Source organism: Oenanthe melanoleuca, chromosome 10 (assembly GCF_029582105.1).
Source record: "Oenanthe melanoleuca isolate GR-GAL-2019-014 chromosome 10, OMel1.0, whole genome shotgun sequence".
In the NCBI taxonomy this organism is placed as follows: Eukaryota; Metazoa; Chordata; class Aves; order Passeriformes; family Muscicapidae; genus Oenanthe; species Oenanthe melanoleuca.
In genome coordinates, this window is record NC_079344.1 from 3,821,971 (window position 1) to 3,840,455 (window position 18,485).

At 38.0% G+C, this 18,485-nt stretch overlaps 1 protein-coding gene across 1 annotated transcript in view; it reads left to right on the plus strand.

The window, feature by feature from the left end:
• Nucleotides 1–18,485, plus strand: part of THSD4 (thrombospondin type 1 domain containing 4) — a 209,720-nt gene that overhangs the window by 158,482 nt on the left and 32,753 nt on the right. The window contains exon 8 of the mRNA XM_056499785.1: nucleotides 584–788. Coding sequence (XP_056355760.1) covers nucleotides 584–788 — 205 coding nt within the window. The remainder of the gene's footprint in view (nucleotides 1–583; nucleotides 789–18,485) is intronic.

Here is an 18,485-nt window from a genome sequence, read left to right on the forward strand (position 1 = left end):
TAGGAAATTACTTTAGTTTAAATTATCCTGTCCAAGTGTATTACTGAGTGGGTTGAAGGTTTTCTACTCAATGAACAGGTGAGTTTCCTCTCTAACTGTCTAGATGCAGTATAAAGATTTCTCACATACCTCTTTTGGTGAGAATAGGTAGAGTGCTCACTTTTAGAGGAGATTAAGACAAGACTATAGAGGAAGTCATTCTGCTTCTTAGCCTGTTTTGAATTATAGCAAAATCACAGCTCTCCACCTCTTTTCTGAGCAGCAGCTGTGGGAACAATGTTGTTCAGCTTTTCTTTCAGCTGAGGAGTATGCAATCAGCATGATCAATGCATTACTGCTCATAGTGTGTTCTTGGATTTTGCCAGGCAATATGTGAAAACCTGCTGGCTTCCTTGAAAGCGCTGAGTCTGAGAACCCTTTGGGTTTTATTGCTTTTTTCCATACAGAAGATATTGCTGCAATGCTAATTCACAAAATCATTTCAGAATTGATTCTTCTATGAAAGTCATACTATTCTCAGTTGTTATTTCCGAAGTCTGTAGTTGTAAGATCTTGGAAAAAGAAATCTTACTTTATTTTGCAGAGCATTGGCTGTGACGACTATCTGGGTTCTGACAAGGTGATTGACAAGTGTGGAATATGTGGAGGGGACAACACTGCTTGCAAAGTTGTGTCTGGAGTTTTCAAACACACGCTAACAAATCTTGGCTACCACAAGATAGTGGAAATTCCTGAAGGAGCTACTAAAATCAACATTACTGAGATGTCAAAGAGCAACAACTATTTGGGTAAGTTGCATCTCAGTGAATGAAGAATGCTTTGTGTGCTAGTGCAACTGGGTGGAGGTTATGCCAGGAAAGGCCTTCTGAGCAGTGTGAAATCAATGTCAAGAAGAAGAGAGGAAAGAAAATAAATCATTAAACAGGTGTTTTGATCAGAACTAACTGGCTGTTCTTAATTCTAGATTGATCTTGTATGACAAGCACTGTAGACATGTTACAATCTATTTCTCTGTGTCTGACTTGGCTGTAGTGTCTCCTATTAGTTTGTTCCGCTGTGATGTTTGCCTTTCCCACATCATTAACCTTCTCTCTCAGTCAAGAATCCCAGCCAAGCTTGTTTATATAAAAGGCTGCTTGAGCAGAAAAGAACATCTTCTGACTGTCAAAAAGTTTCAGTTCTTTTAAAGTGAAAGTATATAAATATTTTATTGAGATAATTTGATATTGAGGAGGTATTCATAGAATCCAGGGTTCTTGTACAGTTGTTTTTTCTGAAGTAGATCCTTAATTCAAAACCATGGAGGATCCTGGTATATTTATAGTTACATAACATCTTAATGTATACTTCTAGATATGTATAATGGGTTACAAATTAGAGATTATGTGGAATTTATACCAGATCTACATCAGTCTTGTGTGCATTTCCCACTGTAACCTGTCGTGTTCCCAGGTTACAAAGCCCTTAGTTGGTCTACATTTGTGCATGTTTTGTAGGCAATTCTGATGAGTGTGCTGGAGAGAGAAGAGTTGCTTATGATTTATAAAACCTGCCCCTCACCCTTCAGTTTTCTCTTCACCATCCTTAGATCTGTCTTAAAAATTGCCATTGCAGATGATAAAATTGGAGCCACCTGAGAACTGTGCTAGCTTGATGTGATTATTGCTAGAACTGTCTTGCTGTAATAGAAGTTCAAATGGCAGTCCTCATGCTGGACAGCTGCATTATCTCTCTTCTGGTGGGTAAAGCATCTCAGCTGCTGCTCAGATGCTTGTTATGGAATTGCTTTCACTCTCTTTTCTACTTTCTTCCCCTTAATTCCTGTGGAGCTGGAATGAATTCTACAGAAATCTTGCCTGTAGATAGGAGTTTATTACGGGGAACAGTCTGAACTGGAAAGTGATTTCCATAATTTTACCAAAAATTTACTTCAAAATTTAAGAAATAGAATAAGCTACCTGCAGTTCAAGAAGGCCAAATATTCTGAACCTGTTGTCTGGGTGGTCTTCTCAGTTCTTCTTTGTCCTGCTTTTATCCAAATCAGGTTTTGATGCATTATATACCAATATACACCAGCATTCCTTTTTTCATGAGAACAGTTTGTATAGCATCCATCAACACTAACTTAATTGATGATGAACTAAAGCAATAATTCTATCTAAAGAATTTCCACAGATACTTGCACATTTGGTAGAAAATGGGTAAGAACATAGCTGACTTGGCAGTGCAGTGAAAAGTAGTCACATTACTAAAATATAACATCATGGAGTTGAATACAATTTTTCTGTCAGATTTATGTGCCAGCATCTGAAAACAGCTGGCAGAAAAACTCCCTTAACTATATTAAAATGTCCTGAGCCACTTGAACATTTTTGTAATAGGCAGATCAGAAAGAGAGTAACATTTTTGATTAAAAATAACCAGGCTATTGGCATGTATGGGAAAGTGACAGAGTTTTTCTTTCCCATGCTACTCCTTAACTCCTTATCCCCTGAGCTCTTGGTTTATGCTATCATATTTTCTTTTTTTGTTTTTATCCATTTCATATGTTTTATTAAAAGTGCTGGTATGGATTTAGTCTGCTAAATTTGCCAGCTCCCTCCCTTGTTAGGAATTTGTGAAGATGTAATTCCAGCCTAGAAGACTCCAGCCACTCTGCTTACATTGTTATACAATAAACTTGGATTATTGAGGCAGGTGAGTTACCCCAGGACAGAAATGAACATGTTCAAGCAGATCAGAAAGCTGAAACTAGGAGAAAGGCTATCAAAAAATTTATTGGACAAGTGAAATGGTAATTGTGAAGTTGGTTTTTTTGGCATAATGGTGGTCACAAATTGCTCACTGATAAAATAGCATTCAGAATTTATGCATTTTTATAGTGTACATAACACTGGTGGAGCTGGGATACTTGGAAACTCAGATCTGGCATTTACTGTTTCCTCAATATTTGTGGTAATAAGCAGAAGTCTCAAACTTTAAAAATAAAAACGGAAAAAAAAGTTACCCTTTTGCTGCAGCAGCAGCAAGAAAAATAACCCAGCATGGGTGGGTGGAAAGTGGAAAGCTTTGCAAAACTGAATTTTCAATACCCTGTTCCATCATAAGCCAGTTGTAGCCATCAGAGCTGCTTGTAAGCACCATTCCTTTTTTTTTTTCCCCAAGGAGCATAAGTTGGTTGCTTTTGGTTTTCCTTTCATTTTGTACATTTTAGTTTCTTTAATGCAAAATTGGAAGTCAGCTCAAGGCCATTAAGATTTATTTTTTTTAGGAGATGACAACAGGTGTTCCTAGGTATCAGTTACCCTGTTTTTCTCTGTTTAGGAGATTGTCTTGAGTTCCATGTGGTTTCATTAAGCAGGTTTACCAACCTCCACACTTTCATCAAAAGTACTAAGCAAGTGAGCAGTCTGGAAAGTGCTCACAAGGAGGTATTTGTTTAAAATCAGGAGGTGCTGGAAAAAGCAGGCAAGAATATGAGTTTCAAACTCGGCTAAAAGTTATCCAAATGTTTGAAAGCTTCTGTTTCAAAAGCAAACTGCTTTTGTGAGCTGTTTTGCAGTAGTCTATTGCTCATTTTTGTAAAGCCTGTGAACCTAGTAAAAAGCACAGTTCTAATGTTTCTCAGCTTACTGAGGTTTGCTCATTTTGAGGACTGCATTCTTGGCTTTTACACACAAGCTGGAGTGATTCCAGAATAAAATTTTTAAGTTCTTGCTACTGGAAAACAATAAACTTCTGTTAAAAAGAGAAAGCATGATAGTCGTATATAAAGCTTTAAAGTGTTTCTGGAATTTGATCTGGGTAGTCAGAATATGCAGATTAAAGGAGATGGGCCGTTTGGTTGTTCATGGAACTTTGTAATTAACTTTTCATAAAATTCCAGTTTGGAATGAATTGAATTTTATACAGCACAAATAGAGTATTTTCTTCTCCCCATGCATGTATTCCAATTCCTTTCAGACTTTCAATTCTTGTAGATCTTTACTGTAGGAAGTGTCAATGTGATAAAGGAAAATTTTTTAGCAGTCAAGTTGAGAGTGGGCTGCAACATTAACTCATGTGTTTTAGTGAGCCAAAACAGACTAACTCTGATAGAGCCATGAGGTGTATCTAAAATTCCCTGGGAAACATCTCATGCTGGTTTTCTAATGTGTGTTTGTTGGGAAAGAAAGCAGTCCAGTTTTGGAGTGCTATATAATAGCTGTTCATAACTATTAATTATGTATTCATCAGTCTGTTTATTTACTCTAGTGGTTTTTTACTGTTAAGAAAAAAAGCTATGCATTACCAACTCTACAAAGTCTAGAGAAGGCTATATAGACTGTAGAGCCCTGAGCTATGTCAGAATGACTTCTCAAAGTAGTTTTCAGCAGTATTTTCTTACTTGGCTCATGTGTAACAGAACCTTTTGGTAACAGAACTGCTGACCTTGGACAGACGTTTCCATTGGCAAAGCACTTCTGTCACATGTTAGAGACAAAGACATACTTTTTATCCCACTGGTAATCATCAGCTGAACTGTTCTCATACACTGACATGGGAAACTTGCCACTGAATTAAGTAGGACCATGATACCTTCAGTGGGACCAGTATGTTACAGAGCTTGTGCTGCAAAACATATGGGTTGGAGTATAAATACCTCTGCATCTTTGGGATTGGGATTTGAGATAATGGCAGAGTTTAAAGCCAGATAAACGCAGATCTGAAGTGATTATTTGGAATGTGCTTTTTTTGCATATTGTGTCTTGAGAACCTAATTGAAAGAAGCTGGTTGATATCCATATCCATATCCATATCCATATCCATATCCATATCCATATCCATATCCATATCCATATCCATATCCATATCCATATCCATAGCAAGGCAATCTGCTGGGAAGGAGGTGTTAGTTCAGGTGTTGTTCGAATTAAAATTTATCTTAATACAGAATTGAAAGATACAATGCTTGAAAATATGTTAGTTTTGACATACACTGCAAAATGAACTTTAATTGAGATGATCTAGTAAAGTCTGTAACTCAAGGAACAGTTTGTTTCTGGGGCAGTTGTCCGAGTGTGGAGTCCTGTGTGTTTGGGATTGAGTTCAGGAGAAGGTACCAGACACGCTGCTGCCATCCTGGGTCCGTGGGTGTCCTATCCAGGGGAACATAGATAATTCCCAGTGTGAGAATCTCCCAACATTTTCTTACCTGAATGCTATGTGCTACAAAGGTGTTTGTTTCATAGTGAATTTATTTCGCTGCTAATTGTAGAGCTCATTACAGTTCCTTCAGGGAATATATTACTTATTTCAGTTTTGTTTTTCATAGAGTTAAGTCGTTTCAGTCACTGAATGAGATAGAGACATCTTTGGATTTAATCCATTTTCCCTGCTTTCTGTAAAATGATACTCTGCTATTTCTAGCATCTTCTATTAGCACATGCCAGTATACAAAATTTATGATTAAAATAGAAGTTACAGATTAATATATTTTAAACAAAACTCCAAGGGATATTAATGGCTTTCTTGTGAATATTGGTGTGCCTGAACGTGAATATGGTTTTAAGGAATTTGTTGTATGAAAACAACAGGGCCTAATACTAATGGGGCTGTGAAGAGGTACTCTGAAAACAATTTTTATTCAGTATTCCCTGTAACAGGTAACATTCAAACAGTACATCTCACGATGAAAGATTGTTAGCAACTCTTGAACTTAAAATAACATTTAGAAATCACTTTAGGGATTCGAAATTACCGCCAATAAAGGCATTAGATTAGAATACTGGCATGAATTTAGAAGATAAACATTGCTAGAGGCACTGCTGTGATCATGTGAAGAGCTTTATAACATATATTCATTGATTTTCTTCATGTGGTGCTTATTAAATCAACTAATATGCTTCAAAATATACATTTTTAATTGCTGTTAATGATTTTTTAAATTTTATTTTTTACACAGCATTAAATGTTTCTGTGCAAGAAAAGCTGCAATGACTATAGTAGTATGGAGGAGAGAATGCATGCTGGAATTTTCAGGGTTTGGAATGAACTTTATACAAGGGATCTGCATATAATAAACTTGTGTTCCAGTGCTTCAGTGTGCCTTGGGCTCAGTGGCTCTCCCCCTGCATGAGAACTGTCAGGTTATTCTTATATTTCTGTTCAAAACCAAAGCCTGCAGTTTGTCATTTGAGTTTATGGAATGCTGTAAACCAAAGCTATGATATTATGTATGTTTAATGTGATGGACTTGAGATCTTCCCAGGGACTTGAACATTGTATTAATCATTGAGTCCATCACTGTATGTGTCAGTGCATTAGAGTGGGAATAGGTCTCTTGCATCTGTGGCTTCCTGAATGCATTCTTAAAAACAAATGTAATTACACTATCTGGATAAAAATAACTTTGTTTTTTTTACCTTTTGTCTTTTGTACTCTTGACTGTTCTTTGCTGGACTTAAAAAACAAAGACATTTCTTAGTACAGCCAACAATGTGCTGCAAACTGTGGAGAAAAGATTTCAGGAATCATTTCTTAAATAAACTGAAGCTAGATACAGCAAGTTCAAACCATAAGGAAGCTTCAGAGTGAATTAGTAATGTCTGAAGAGGCAATTAGAATCAGTGTGTAAACTTAAGCAGAACATTTTGAATAATGTTCCTAAGAAATGCTTTTTATGATTAGATATCCTAGTCAAACTGTTGTGTCCCTGTTTTCTGAGTACTGAACTGGAGAGTCAGGAAATACTACACAGGAAGAGGAAGAACTTGGGGGGTTTTTGGAAAATATTTGCAAATCAAGCATTCCAATAAAAACATGGAACTGGCAATATAAGTTGATAACTCCTGATTATTGGCTTTTGCCTTATCTCTCTGTATCTACTCAGTCTTGTCCTTTAGTGCTTCAGATTCTGTATTTGGTCAAATATATTCTGACTCTACCAGATTGGCCATTGATGGATGCTTTCAAAATTTTGGGGCACCTTAAAAATTTCAATTCAAGGACAGTTTTAGGAGAGATGTGATGAGCAGAGAAGATCCAGTTTAGTTAGCTAGCATTGCTAGTTGTAGATATATTGATTCTCTGAATTAATAATGTTTTTAATGAATTGCTCTCTGTGTGGCCATGCCTTAATTCAAAAGGAACAAAGGTCTCCCAGGAGACTTGTCTTTCTCACCGGAGATTTAAAAACAGCCACTGAAGTGTCTAATGCTGACCTATTCAAGAAAGTGCTTTTCCATGGCTGTTATTTTATGCACAGAAGCCCAGGGTCTGATCAGACAAACATGCATTTTTTAGCAGCTACCCAGTTCAGTGCCTTTGATTTAATATTACACTAATTGCTGACAGATTTCCTTCAGGATTTACGTTTAGACTGGGGATGCTGGCCTGAGGAATTGAATAGGTCGCATTTCCTTGAGCTGAGAAGTGTGGTATTGTGGTTGGTTGGTTATGGTTAAATGGGTTTATATGGTGATTTTTAATAATTTCATGGTCTTCCTCTGCAAACTGCAGTTTCAGTACGTGTGGGGCCTACAGCTTGCTCTGATATTAAGTGGTTAATTATCTTTACCATAGCCAGTCTGGCTCCCAGTCTGGTTCTTTGTGAAGGGTTCAAGGCAGTGGTGGAGAGGTATGAGGAGTTTCTGGTTTATGCCTGGAGATGACAGAAATCTTAGAAGTATATTCTGACAAGAAATTTTGGATCAGCCTGAGTTTGGATCTTGTTCTTTGTGGTTGTATCCCTGTGTCTGAGGGTAATATATGCATAGATAAGCTACGAGGGAGAATTAAGACCAACACAAGCTTGCTTCTAATGCAGAAGGGTTATAAACTAATAGGAGACAGTATATCAAGCCAGTTAGAGATGTGTAATCTCTCCCTTTCTAACATTTCTCATCTGTAGTTCATTATTAGGATGCCCAGTTCTCCCTGTACACACACTTACACTTCTGTATCCTTTCAATTGTCCTATTGTCCTTAAAATTGATTTTCTGCAGGGAATGTTTCTTTCACTAAATAAATGTTCATCTTACTGTAGCCAACATTACTTGGCTGGGATGATCACTTACTAAAACCCTCAAAGCTGTTAAGACTTTGGATGAAATTCAGCCCTAATGAATTGAACTCCACTGAATTCAAGTTGCACAAGCATCTCTTACCTAGTGTAATGACCTATAGTTGGAACAGAATATATCCAGGGCATTATTCTTTGCTGACCATATATTTTTTCAATTACTGCTATTGCTTAAATAATTACAATTCAGAATTTCTGGCAGAGTTATCTTATTATAGTAAATTCCAAGGTGACCTTTTCCCTTCTGGCTTCATTAAATAGTCAGCTGGTATCTAATTCTCTGTATAGTGGTCTGTAGGGTTCCAGGCACATTTTGAAAAAGAAATACTTTCTCAAAAGCTAGTTTATTATTTTTTATATATTAAATGGCTGATCTTTAAAAAAAAAAAAAAAAACTACAAAAAGACAGACTTTGCTACTCCTCTGGGTGATGGGAAATACTCTTTCCTCTGACCTCAGGTTAAGCCTTGATGGCTGGGTTAACTTGTGTGTCCCAGCTTTCCACCACTGATACAAAACAGTTCTCTGCAGATCACTTGCCATCAGTGTTTTCACTTAGGAGCTTCCAAGTTTCTCTTTGTTTGCTGAGGGAAGGAGATCTGGGAGACAGCCCTGACCTGGGGTGCTGAGCAAGAAGTGCCTTGCCTGGGTAGCTCATGACTTTCCACCTAGTCTGAATCTCCAGGAGAATTCTCCATGTTGCTGCTTTTCCAGGTAAACAGCTTCTTGGCCTTTATCCTCTGCATCTTAAAGAAGAGTATGAATGATTTTTTCCAGCTGCCTATGCTGGCTGTACTTTTTGGCTCATACCTGGCTCAGTGGTTGCAGTGGTCATGACCAGTTTTGGAACCCATAGAGATCACGTTTTCATTTCCTAGTTGTGTCATCATATGACAGAGGTGGTGGTGGATTTTTTTACCATTTGTTTGTAAGCACTGTTCTTATAAAAACAGCACTTGCTACAACAGAGCAGCAGCTGAAACCTGCTGTTACTTTGATGATCTGCCCTGCAAATACATCATCTGAACAGCAGCCAGCAGCAATGAGTCCCACTGAGGCTTCTGTTTCAAAAGGTCTGTATTAAAGGAATGGTTTTTTCCTTCTCGTGAAATAGGGAAAGATTGCTTTGAAAGGGAGGGAAAGAGATAAATAGAAATATGCAAACTAGTGAGAGGAAACTCAGAAAGGCTGATTGGTCATTTTGACTTGTAAAACACCCAACAATCTGGTTGCTCATATAACTTTGCACGCCCCCTTGGCAATGAAGCGTCTGGAGAGCTGACTCTGCAAGATTTTCAGTATTTCCTGCTTCTTATCAGACCCCAAAATCTTTAATTTTGGCCTTTCTCACAGTGTTTTGATTAGACTTTTGTTTCCTGTTGTGGACAGAACCTAGGAACTTGAATGCAAAAATTTCAAAGAAGATGCATTAAAACATGGAAGAGATGGGCTGTTTGAACAGACTTCATTAATCTGAACTTAATTAATGGGACCTTTTAAGATCTCAAAGCTTTAGATTATTTTTGTCTTCTGGCTGATGACCAAATCACCAAGCACTTTACATGAAAACACTCATTTGAAGGGTGCATAGTGTTTGGAGTATCAACACATTGTTTGTTCAAGGCTTCTTAAAATACCTAAGCTATCTGAACAGTGGGTTATAATGGAGCACCTTTTGGTGTATGCTATTCATGGCACTGGCCAATACTCAGTAAAATGAATTCTCCTCTAACTAATGCAGCTGACTCTCTGCTTTCACTCTATTCTTCCTTTTGTCCCTAAAAAGGCCAACACGGGACTGTGTTGAAATGTCATGTACTCTTTGGAAGTAACTAGCTTTGGGAGTTTAATGAACTCCTTCATATGTAATCTATTGCACACCTGTATTTTACGGGGAATAAACACTACTTTATAAAGTTGTTAGCAAGATGTAGTTGTTGGTCTGATGCAGTACTACTCCCCTTTTCTTACAAATTTTAATTCAAAATTAGTTTTATTCTGTGACTTAGCTGTGCATAAAGAATGAACAGAGTCAGTCCAAATTCCTAAACTATCCACAGGAAAATTCCCAAATCTCATGAAGACACAATTCTTTCCTTTTGTGCCAAGAGGAGAAATTGTTACTAATTTAAATAGTTGTTCAACTGCTACACAACAAAACTTAAGAAAAAATGGTTGAGAACCTGGTTTCAATTGTCACAGATATTTCTGTGCAGCATTCTTTGATTCCATAATCTTATTTTATTCTGAGCAAAATTCTTTTTTTGGATTGCGAAAAACCTTTCTTTGTTCCTTAAGCATCCCTTGATCTAGTCAGATAGAATGTGTTCTTACATCTTTGATTCTGTAAAAGAAACTTTTTTTTTTTTTTTTTTTTGCTGTTCCTTCTCTTATTTCCCTTTGAACTGCTCAATTTCAACATTTTTGGGTTTTACCCTTTTCAAAATCTCTTTTAGTAAAATAATCACCCAGAAGAAATTGTACATGATTAGTGGCTTCATGGTTGGATCCAATAAAGAGATTTCATCTGCAGAGAATATTTTTATATTGCAGCATTAAATTCCAAAAGAAATCCAAGTCTTTTCTAATACACAATATATATGGGGATTTAAAACTTGATTTATAGACTGTATGATTAAGTTAGTCAAGGTAGATTAAACTTTATCCTTTATTTCTTAGCTTGCCCAGTGTCTTTGTTTTCTATTGAATATTACTTCAAACACTTTGTGTCAGAAGAATTTGGGTGTTTAGAAGCACTACAGACCCAGTCTACCTTTCATATTTGTACCCCTGGCAGCAGTAGTTGCCCCATGGTCATAACTCCATTTTTTGAATTCCGAATTACTGTAATTCTGAAAATACTGTGAGTGTGTTGAGAAATGTGGGTCAGGTGAATGTCTGCTGTGAGACTATGGGCTGGTTTTTAATGAGCTACCTGGCAAAGGTTACCATCTAGCATGGCTAATCTAGACATGGCTTAGGGACCCCAAGACTGAACAACTGAGTATCTGTTGACCACTGATAACCATGAAATGCTAGGGAAGGATTTTAAGGGCATAGCAGTCCAGCTGCAGCTGTTGTTATTTGGATTAATCCTTAGTCCATTGCCTTAACTCCATTCCCCTACTCCAGCTCTTCTATGGAAGAGAAGAGCATGGTCCTGGGGCAGCATGCACTCACTTGGTGTGATTGCTGTGCCATGAGGGCTCCTCCACACCTGTGAAACCTTCTGCAGGTCCGGAGCAAGGGACACCTGAATGTAACTTCAAATAAGGATTCTGTGCAGGAGTTTCACTGAAATCATGGGAGGTGAAGCTCAGGGAGGAGCAAGAGTGGAACTGTTTAGGAGGACTCTAATCAAGCATGGGGACATTTAAATGATAAGCCATACCAGAGCATTGGAAAACTTGGAAAAGAGATGTGTTTTTTTATTGGTGAAATGAGGCCTCATCATTACAATTACTTGTAAGGACCTAAGGCCACAACACCTTAGTGTGTAATGTGTCTTCTGATGTTCAGTCAGACTGCAGAATTAAGATCCTTCAATAAGTGCAATTGAAGGTTTACTGTTGAGTTTCTGTCATAATACTTCATCATTCTCTTCTAGGCTCATATTGCAGAGGACTGGGGGATTGAACTTTTCCTTAAGCATCTGGCAAAACTAGAAGAGTTTATTCTATATTCAGAATTCAGATTTTTTGATCTTACAAAATACTTTTTCTTTCCTTCCCCAAGCCTATTAATGGAGGGGAAGGCCAAGTAATGGAAATTTGTTTGGTGTGAGCTTAAATTTATGAACACACAATATCTTTCCTCTGTTGTGTTCTGCCAATATAAAAGGGAAAAAAAAACAGCAAAGCATGATGCAGTAAATTTGTGTCAGGAGATTGTAACCTCTCAGCATCAAAATTTTCTGTTGCATTTTTAGCAAAGCAGACTTCTGAAAAGGAGTCTCCCACGTGTCTGTTGAAACACAAGCACATACTGTTAGGAACTTGTGGTTTCTTCTGACTTTATCTATTGATATGGCGAGAAATCGATTTTTCCTCTAACCCTTGCCTCCCTAAATAGCACATCATAATTCATCCCTGAAGCTTTTGAGTCTCTAGTTCAGAAGAGTTGCTCGTGGATTGTTTTGAAACTGTTCATAGTGTTCTAATGAGCACCAGACCTAGTTTATTGTTCTGCCAGCAGTTAGCTTTATTAGAGGGAGAGCTATTTTGCATTGAAACTTCAAAGTTTGTGAATTACTTTAAGCAAAGGCTCACTGCTTTATGAATGAACAGAGAATTCCTTCCCCATGCCTGTTTGTGTGAGCTCAGTTCTGAGCAGTTGTGCAGATTTTGGAGAGCTGCAACAGAAAGTTACAGAATTTTATTCTGCTCTGTTTGTTTGTGAAGAGATGTCACATGTTTGTAATTTAGTACATTGCCATGAACCTCATAGACAGTACAATTTATAAAGACAAACATGGGAAATTCCATTAATATGTTCAGGTTAACATTGAATTAGCTTGTCCTGATGGTGGCCCTTGGGAGTGTTCCTTTATGGCAAAAATTTGTGCTGTGTCTTTGGCATCTCCACTGCATTATTGAAGCAAAGATGAAATCAAAAGGAATCATTTTTTACCTACCTTGGAATATATCTAAAGGTTGAGGAGGAAGAGGCAGGGAGCGTGGAGTGGGATGTAAGCATTTGTGGTTTATTTCAATATTACCCCTAATGCAGATGTAGCAAGAGAAATTTGACACTTTCCTGGAGATGAGTTGATGAAGGCTTTTTTCAGTCTTTTAGCTTCATCACTTGTTTTAAGCAGAGAACAGTGGTGATATGGTTAGGATACCTATGAGTTCTAACCCAAATCAGGCATGTTGGAAAGCAGCTAACCTTCTAAATTAGTTATATGCATCTCCAGTGGCCTTAATTCTGTAAGTGCTGGGGAGCACACTGTAAAGAAGTGTAGAGACCCTCAACTCTTAGTATTAAAGTGTTAATGAGCTGTCTGTCAGATTATAAGTTGTGAAAATCTAAACCTCAGGGTGTTGCATGTTAGGACACAGCATTACTGTGATGGAGCACATAGACGATTACACAGTGATGTTATAAAATTTTTAGTGTTCCCTTAGTGTATTTTGTGTATGCATCTGAGATGCAGATTTTCATGATGAACTTGGTACCTTTAGAAATGGACTAATGCTGTTTTCCTTTCACTTGGTTGAATTGTGTCAATTTACTGTGTTTGAATTTTCATCCTGTCTTAGAGGTAGGATGAATTAACACTCAGCTGTGAGTTTATATGATCAGATCATGTCATCTGCTTATGTGTGAGTCATCTGTTGCTGTGGCCTTAACATTGGTACAGCATTGTTTATGTAGAGTCAAATCCCTGTTGGATTTTGTTTTTGTCAGGAACTGGTATCTGTTCTGCATCACCACCTACTTGGGTTTTTTCTTCCCTCCTCCAGTATAGAACAACCATCCTGTGACTTTCTTCCCTTGAAAACCTTTAAAAAGCTTTTAATTTCTGAGTTGCAGTTCTTGCTTCTTGTTCTGCTCTCCTTCTAAGGCAGTTCAGTGCCACCCTTTGCCAGGGTGAAACTTCTCACATTACTTGTGCAGAATAATGAAGTAGTGGAGTTCACTAGGTCTGCATAATTGCTGGCTGTGGCAACTTAAAACCTTTAAAACACACTGTATAAGCAAGGTTTTTCAAGAAAATATTTAATGTTAATAGTAATGTGTGTAATTGGTCTGAGTTACTGAAGACCAGGTTCTGTTTTGGCATGTTGTACGTCCAATAAATTATAGTCATCTTTTACAAAGCACTGGGTTTCAAATGAAAGATGAAAGTGAGGTGCTACCAAAGGTGCTGCTTGTTGGCATCCCCAGCAGAAATGACAGAATGGAATTAAATGTTTAGAACCTCTAGGCTGACATGATGATCCAACTTTCACAGAGTCCATATTCACAGGGTCCATGACTAGAAAGTATCTTCTGAGAAAATGCAGTAACAGGCCAGAACTTTCATCTCCTGCATGACTTAGCATTCACAGTGCCCATGAGTGGAAGCAGAGCTGCCCAGGTTTCTCAGTCTTTGAAAGGCTCCCAAACTTCAGTAGATCATTAAGATATTCCAGAAGTATTTCAAGACACTGCCTCTTAAAATTAATCATCAATAGCAATGTAGCTGTTTAGGCCTTAAACTGCATTCACCATGGTGAGTAGTTCCAGAGGGAAAGTGGGAACAGTGACTAAAACTTCTTGCTGTGCAACACTGCCCTCCTTTACCTTCTCTGAATGGTGTTTTCTGCTGAAATCTACCAGTGTATGGGTTTGTATTTCATGCCTCCATCCAAAATTTGACTTTTGAAACAAAAGCTCTTTGGTTCTTTGAGAAAATCATCACAGAAAGTGCTTCTTATCTTAAAAGTGTTTTTCTGACATTAATTAATTGGATTCTCATAATCCTGTGAGAAGGGTAAGGAAGTGCCCATCAAGCAATGAACTGTACTAAGCACTTCTGCAGCCTAGCTGGATAAAATGTGGGGTTGTTTTTTTTCAACTACCCAAATAACTTTAAAAATGTTTGAAGGGCAGGGCACAAAAATTAAAACTGCTTTTGAACTCTGAGCAGGCTTTTATGCCTCTGTGCTTGTGGACGTAAAAAAGCTGCTGTTTAACAAGCAGGGGCAGATCCTGTGCAGCTCCTGAACTACAATGGTGCCATTGATTTCCTTGGGCCTGGGCTGCCACAGGCCAACTGAAGGGCCTGGCTCCTTGCTTGGGAAGTAAAGCAGTGTATAGTAAGATGTGAATAAAGAGCTTTAAAAGCTAGTCATTATAGTGAGAGTAATACCTAAAATGAAGATGCACTTGGAAACAGATGGAACAGATTTTGTGTGAGAGTCAACAGAAAGGCACGTTAAATGAATGGACAAGGAAAGCAAAACCAAATAAAGGTATTGGTATTTGTGGATATAACATAGTATGGAAGTGGAAAGTATTTTATCTCTCCACTGGATTACTGAAAATTCTTTTCTCTCTCAAATGACCATTATCCTAAACTGTACCTGACAGTAAGTAAAGGGAACCAATTTGTGTTTTGGTATTTAGGGTGGAGTTTGTTTCTGCCTTCAGTGAAGTTAATCAGGAAATGCTGTTAACCGCTGAAGTTGCTGTGTGGATTTTTGATAGGATTATAAATGAAAAAATGTGCAGTGTTGAAACTCATTGGGCTTGGAATATATGCATGTCAGTATTGTCAGAAAGACCTTTAGTATGTAGTTTGCATTGTCACTTCATGGTCAGATAATTTCCTTGAGATTCATGGTCCTTTAAAGTAATGCAAGCATGATGTTTAATTTGGAAGCAAAATAGTTGTTAATGCAATGGGTTGGGAACTTGGAAACATTGAAACCATGATTGATTAAAAGAAGACTGATAAATACCATACTAGACTATGCATAGCATTTCAGTCTGCCAATTCAAATGAGCAGTGTTATCTTCACTCTGTCAGGCACCTTCCTATTTAGTGTAGGCAGAAATTACCTTAAGAGATGGGAGAAGAGCTCTTGAAGAAATTTGTGGTCTGCTATGTTTGGTATGTTGTATAAAGGTGAGCTTGAAGTAACATGTCTTTTTTTGGTTTTTGGCAATCAGTGTGACAGAGGGGACTTCTCAGAGACCCCTCAGAGGGCTGCAGTATTCCTTGGGTTTGAACAGGTTTTAACATGGATGTGGTGGTGGCTCTTTGGTCTGTTTGTTTGCATGCATAAACACCAATTAAAGGATTGCTGCTTTTGTGCAAGGTATTGAAGGTCTTCATTCTTTACAAGTTAATCCAATTATGTGTGTCCCCTTTTTCTGCTGCTTTATATTCCTACTCTGTTTAAGTAAGCACTGGGAACCATTATTGATTATTGATCAGTGCCTTGAAGATCTTATGCTGTTTCCAGCATCAGTTGCTGGATAAAATGGTGAACTTCCTGCCCTACTCCCAACTGAGGGTGATGAAGAAGCTTTGTACCAGTGTGTTTAACATGGAGATCAGTTTGCTGGGGCACTAGCAGCCATCTGTTAAGGAAGGTAATAACTGAAAAAAGGTGTTACAAAACCCTACAGTCTTTCTCTTCATGGTGCTGTTAGAAGTGGAAAGACTGGGTCATGTAAAGTTGAAGACTTTGTGCCACTGGTTAAGAATCTGTGCAATCATTCAGTAGAATCCAGTATTTCCTGGACATGTGCAACCTGTTACATTGCAGTAATTGTTTAGTTTGTGTTTTTAACAGGAAACCAGTTTAAATTACTTTTGGGAGGGTAGATATTTAAAAGGCTGTTCACTCACAGACAGCATCCATACAAAGATTTGCTTATTTATCTCAAACATGGAAAAAATGTTCCCAGCTGAGTATGAAGCTACGTGTGCTGGATGTACTTTTACAAAAAATTAAATTCACTTCTAATGTAACCAGTGTGGAAAATACTGTCTCAAATGCTGAAAAAATAGATTATGGATTATATGAATTTTGATTTAAGCAAAAATTAAGGCTGTAGCTAATCACTTTTTATAGTTCTGAAAAAGTGGTACTGGAGATAGTCTATTAAAGGGAAAGATAGAGCTTATCAAACTTTAATAAGACAAAGACAAAAAGGTGAGGGGGTTTTTTTTCTAAGGTGAAATTGTAAAGGAGACATTAGAAACTTCCTTCTGAAATGTTGAATATTTAATGTTCAGAATGATAAATTAATTTCAGTCATGTTTTGTAGTTTTAGACCAATGTATATAACAATCCCTGTATAGTGTATTTGATTGGGAGACCTGTGGAACTGATGCAGAAGATCTAGAAGATTGAACTTGAGAATTAGGAGCAACTGTCTGCAGATCTGTTTCCAGTTGATCTGCTTGCACACTGTGGGGGTGAGGAAAATAGGTTACTTCTTGCTAAAAGAAGAGAGCAACTTTCTTTTCATTAATATATTCTTTCCCACATACGCTTGGAAAAACTTAAATTCAGTTTATAATGGCAGAATAATTACATAGTTTGTGCTAGTTATATTTAACTCATTTTCTTCTGTTGTCTGTTTGGAATCTGGACCATACTGTTTCATCTGTGCTGCAGACAAAATACCGCCATTAATTAGCTAAACTTTTCTGATGATCTGAGGTTAGACTCAAACTTGCAAACCCATGTTTTTTTCCTGTTTTTCTGTGAATAGTTTGATCAGAGAATTTTTTTTCATTAGCTTAGTAGGTAGCTTGGGGATAAAGAGCAGCAGTAGAATAAGATATGATACTCTGAAATGCTTTCTGTATTTGGAATGATCCTGTGCTACTTTTTGTGAAATATTTCAGTCCTATTCTTTGTTGGTTTTGGAGCTATAAAAGTCATCAATAAAATGTGATGATTTCTGGTTTTGTCATATCTATAGATTTCTGGGCTTACCTCCAGGTATCAGTTGTCTGTTTCACATGGTTTGATGGCTTTGTCAAATAAGTATCAACTCAATTCTACCCCAGAACATCTTTTTTATGTTTAAATGTGTGGACTGACATAAGCAATTACAGGAGTGATACTGCCCCAAGCCTTTATAGCCAGAAGGTAATGCCTGAGAAAGTGATGCCAATGCTGTATTTCCAGCTTTCCTCTGGCAACCTAGTTCATTGTGCCAGATTTCCTCTTCTTGCAGGGTGTACTCAGGTAAATGGGGACAGCCTTTCACAAGTGTCTGTGTCATTTTTCTTTGCTAGGAACCAGATGCTCCAGAGGATCTGTAATAAATGATTGTTGTTTTAAGTGAAAGGCTTAAGATTTACATGCTATTGTCAACTTTTATTGGAAGAGAGAATGAGTGAAGAATTGGATGATTTTTTTCGGGGCTGGACATGGGCAGTCTGTCTGCTTTAGTTTGTGGCCTGTATCCTTAGTGTAATGGGCACTGAAATAATCAAAACACCTGTATCCTTACCCTAAAGGCCACTAAATTAATCAAAGCTCATCTTTTCCCACCCATAGTCTGGTCTCTGTTTGCTCTCGAGTCCCCATGCCCGTGCCTGGGTCTCCCCTGTGTCCTAGTCCAAGGTTTGCCTGCCCTGCTGGGCCTGTGGCATCCTGGCCCCACAGGCACTGTGGGCTCCTGCTCCACCCTGCTGCCAGGACAGGAAAAGCATTTCAGATCTCTCCTCCATGCTGGTGTCAGCATTCACTCAAACCTGACTGTACTTGGGACTTCAGTGCCTGTGTTAGCCCAGTGTGAAATCAGCCATGAGGTCTGAAAGCCCTCCAGAGAGCAGCAATGTCAGACACTGGGCCAGAGCAGCTGATGTCTAAGCTGGGGTCCCAGCAGTGCTTTGCAGCTCACAGTCTCTGTGTTTTGAGTTACAGTGTTTAACTTTACCACACAGAGCATCCAAAATTCTTGAGAA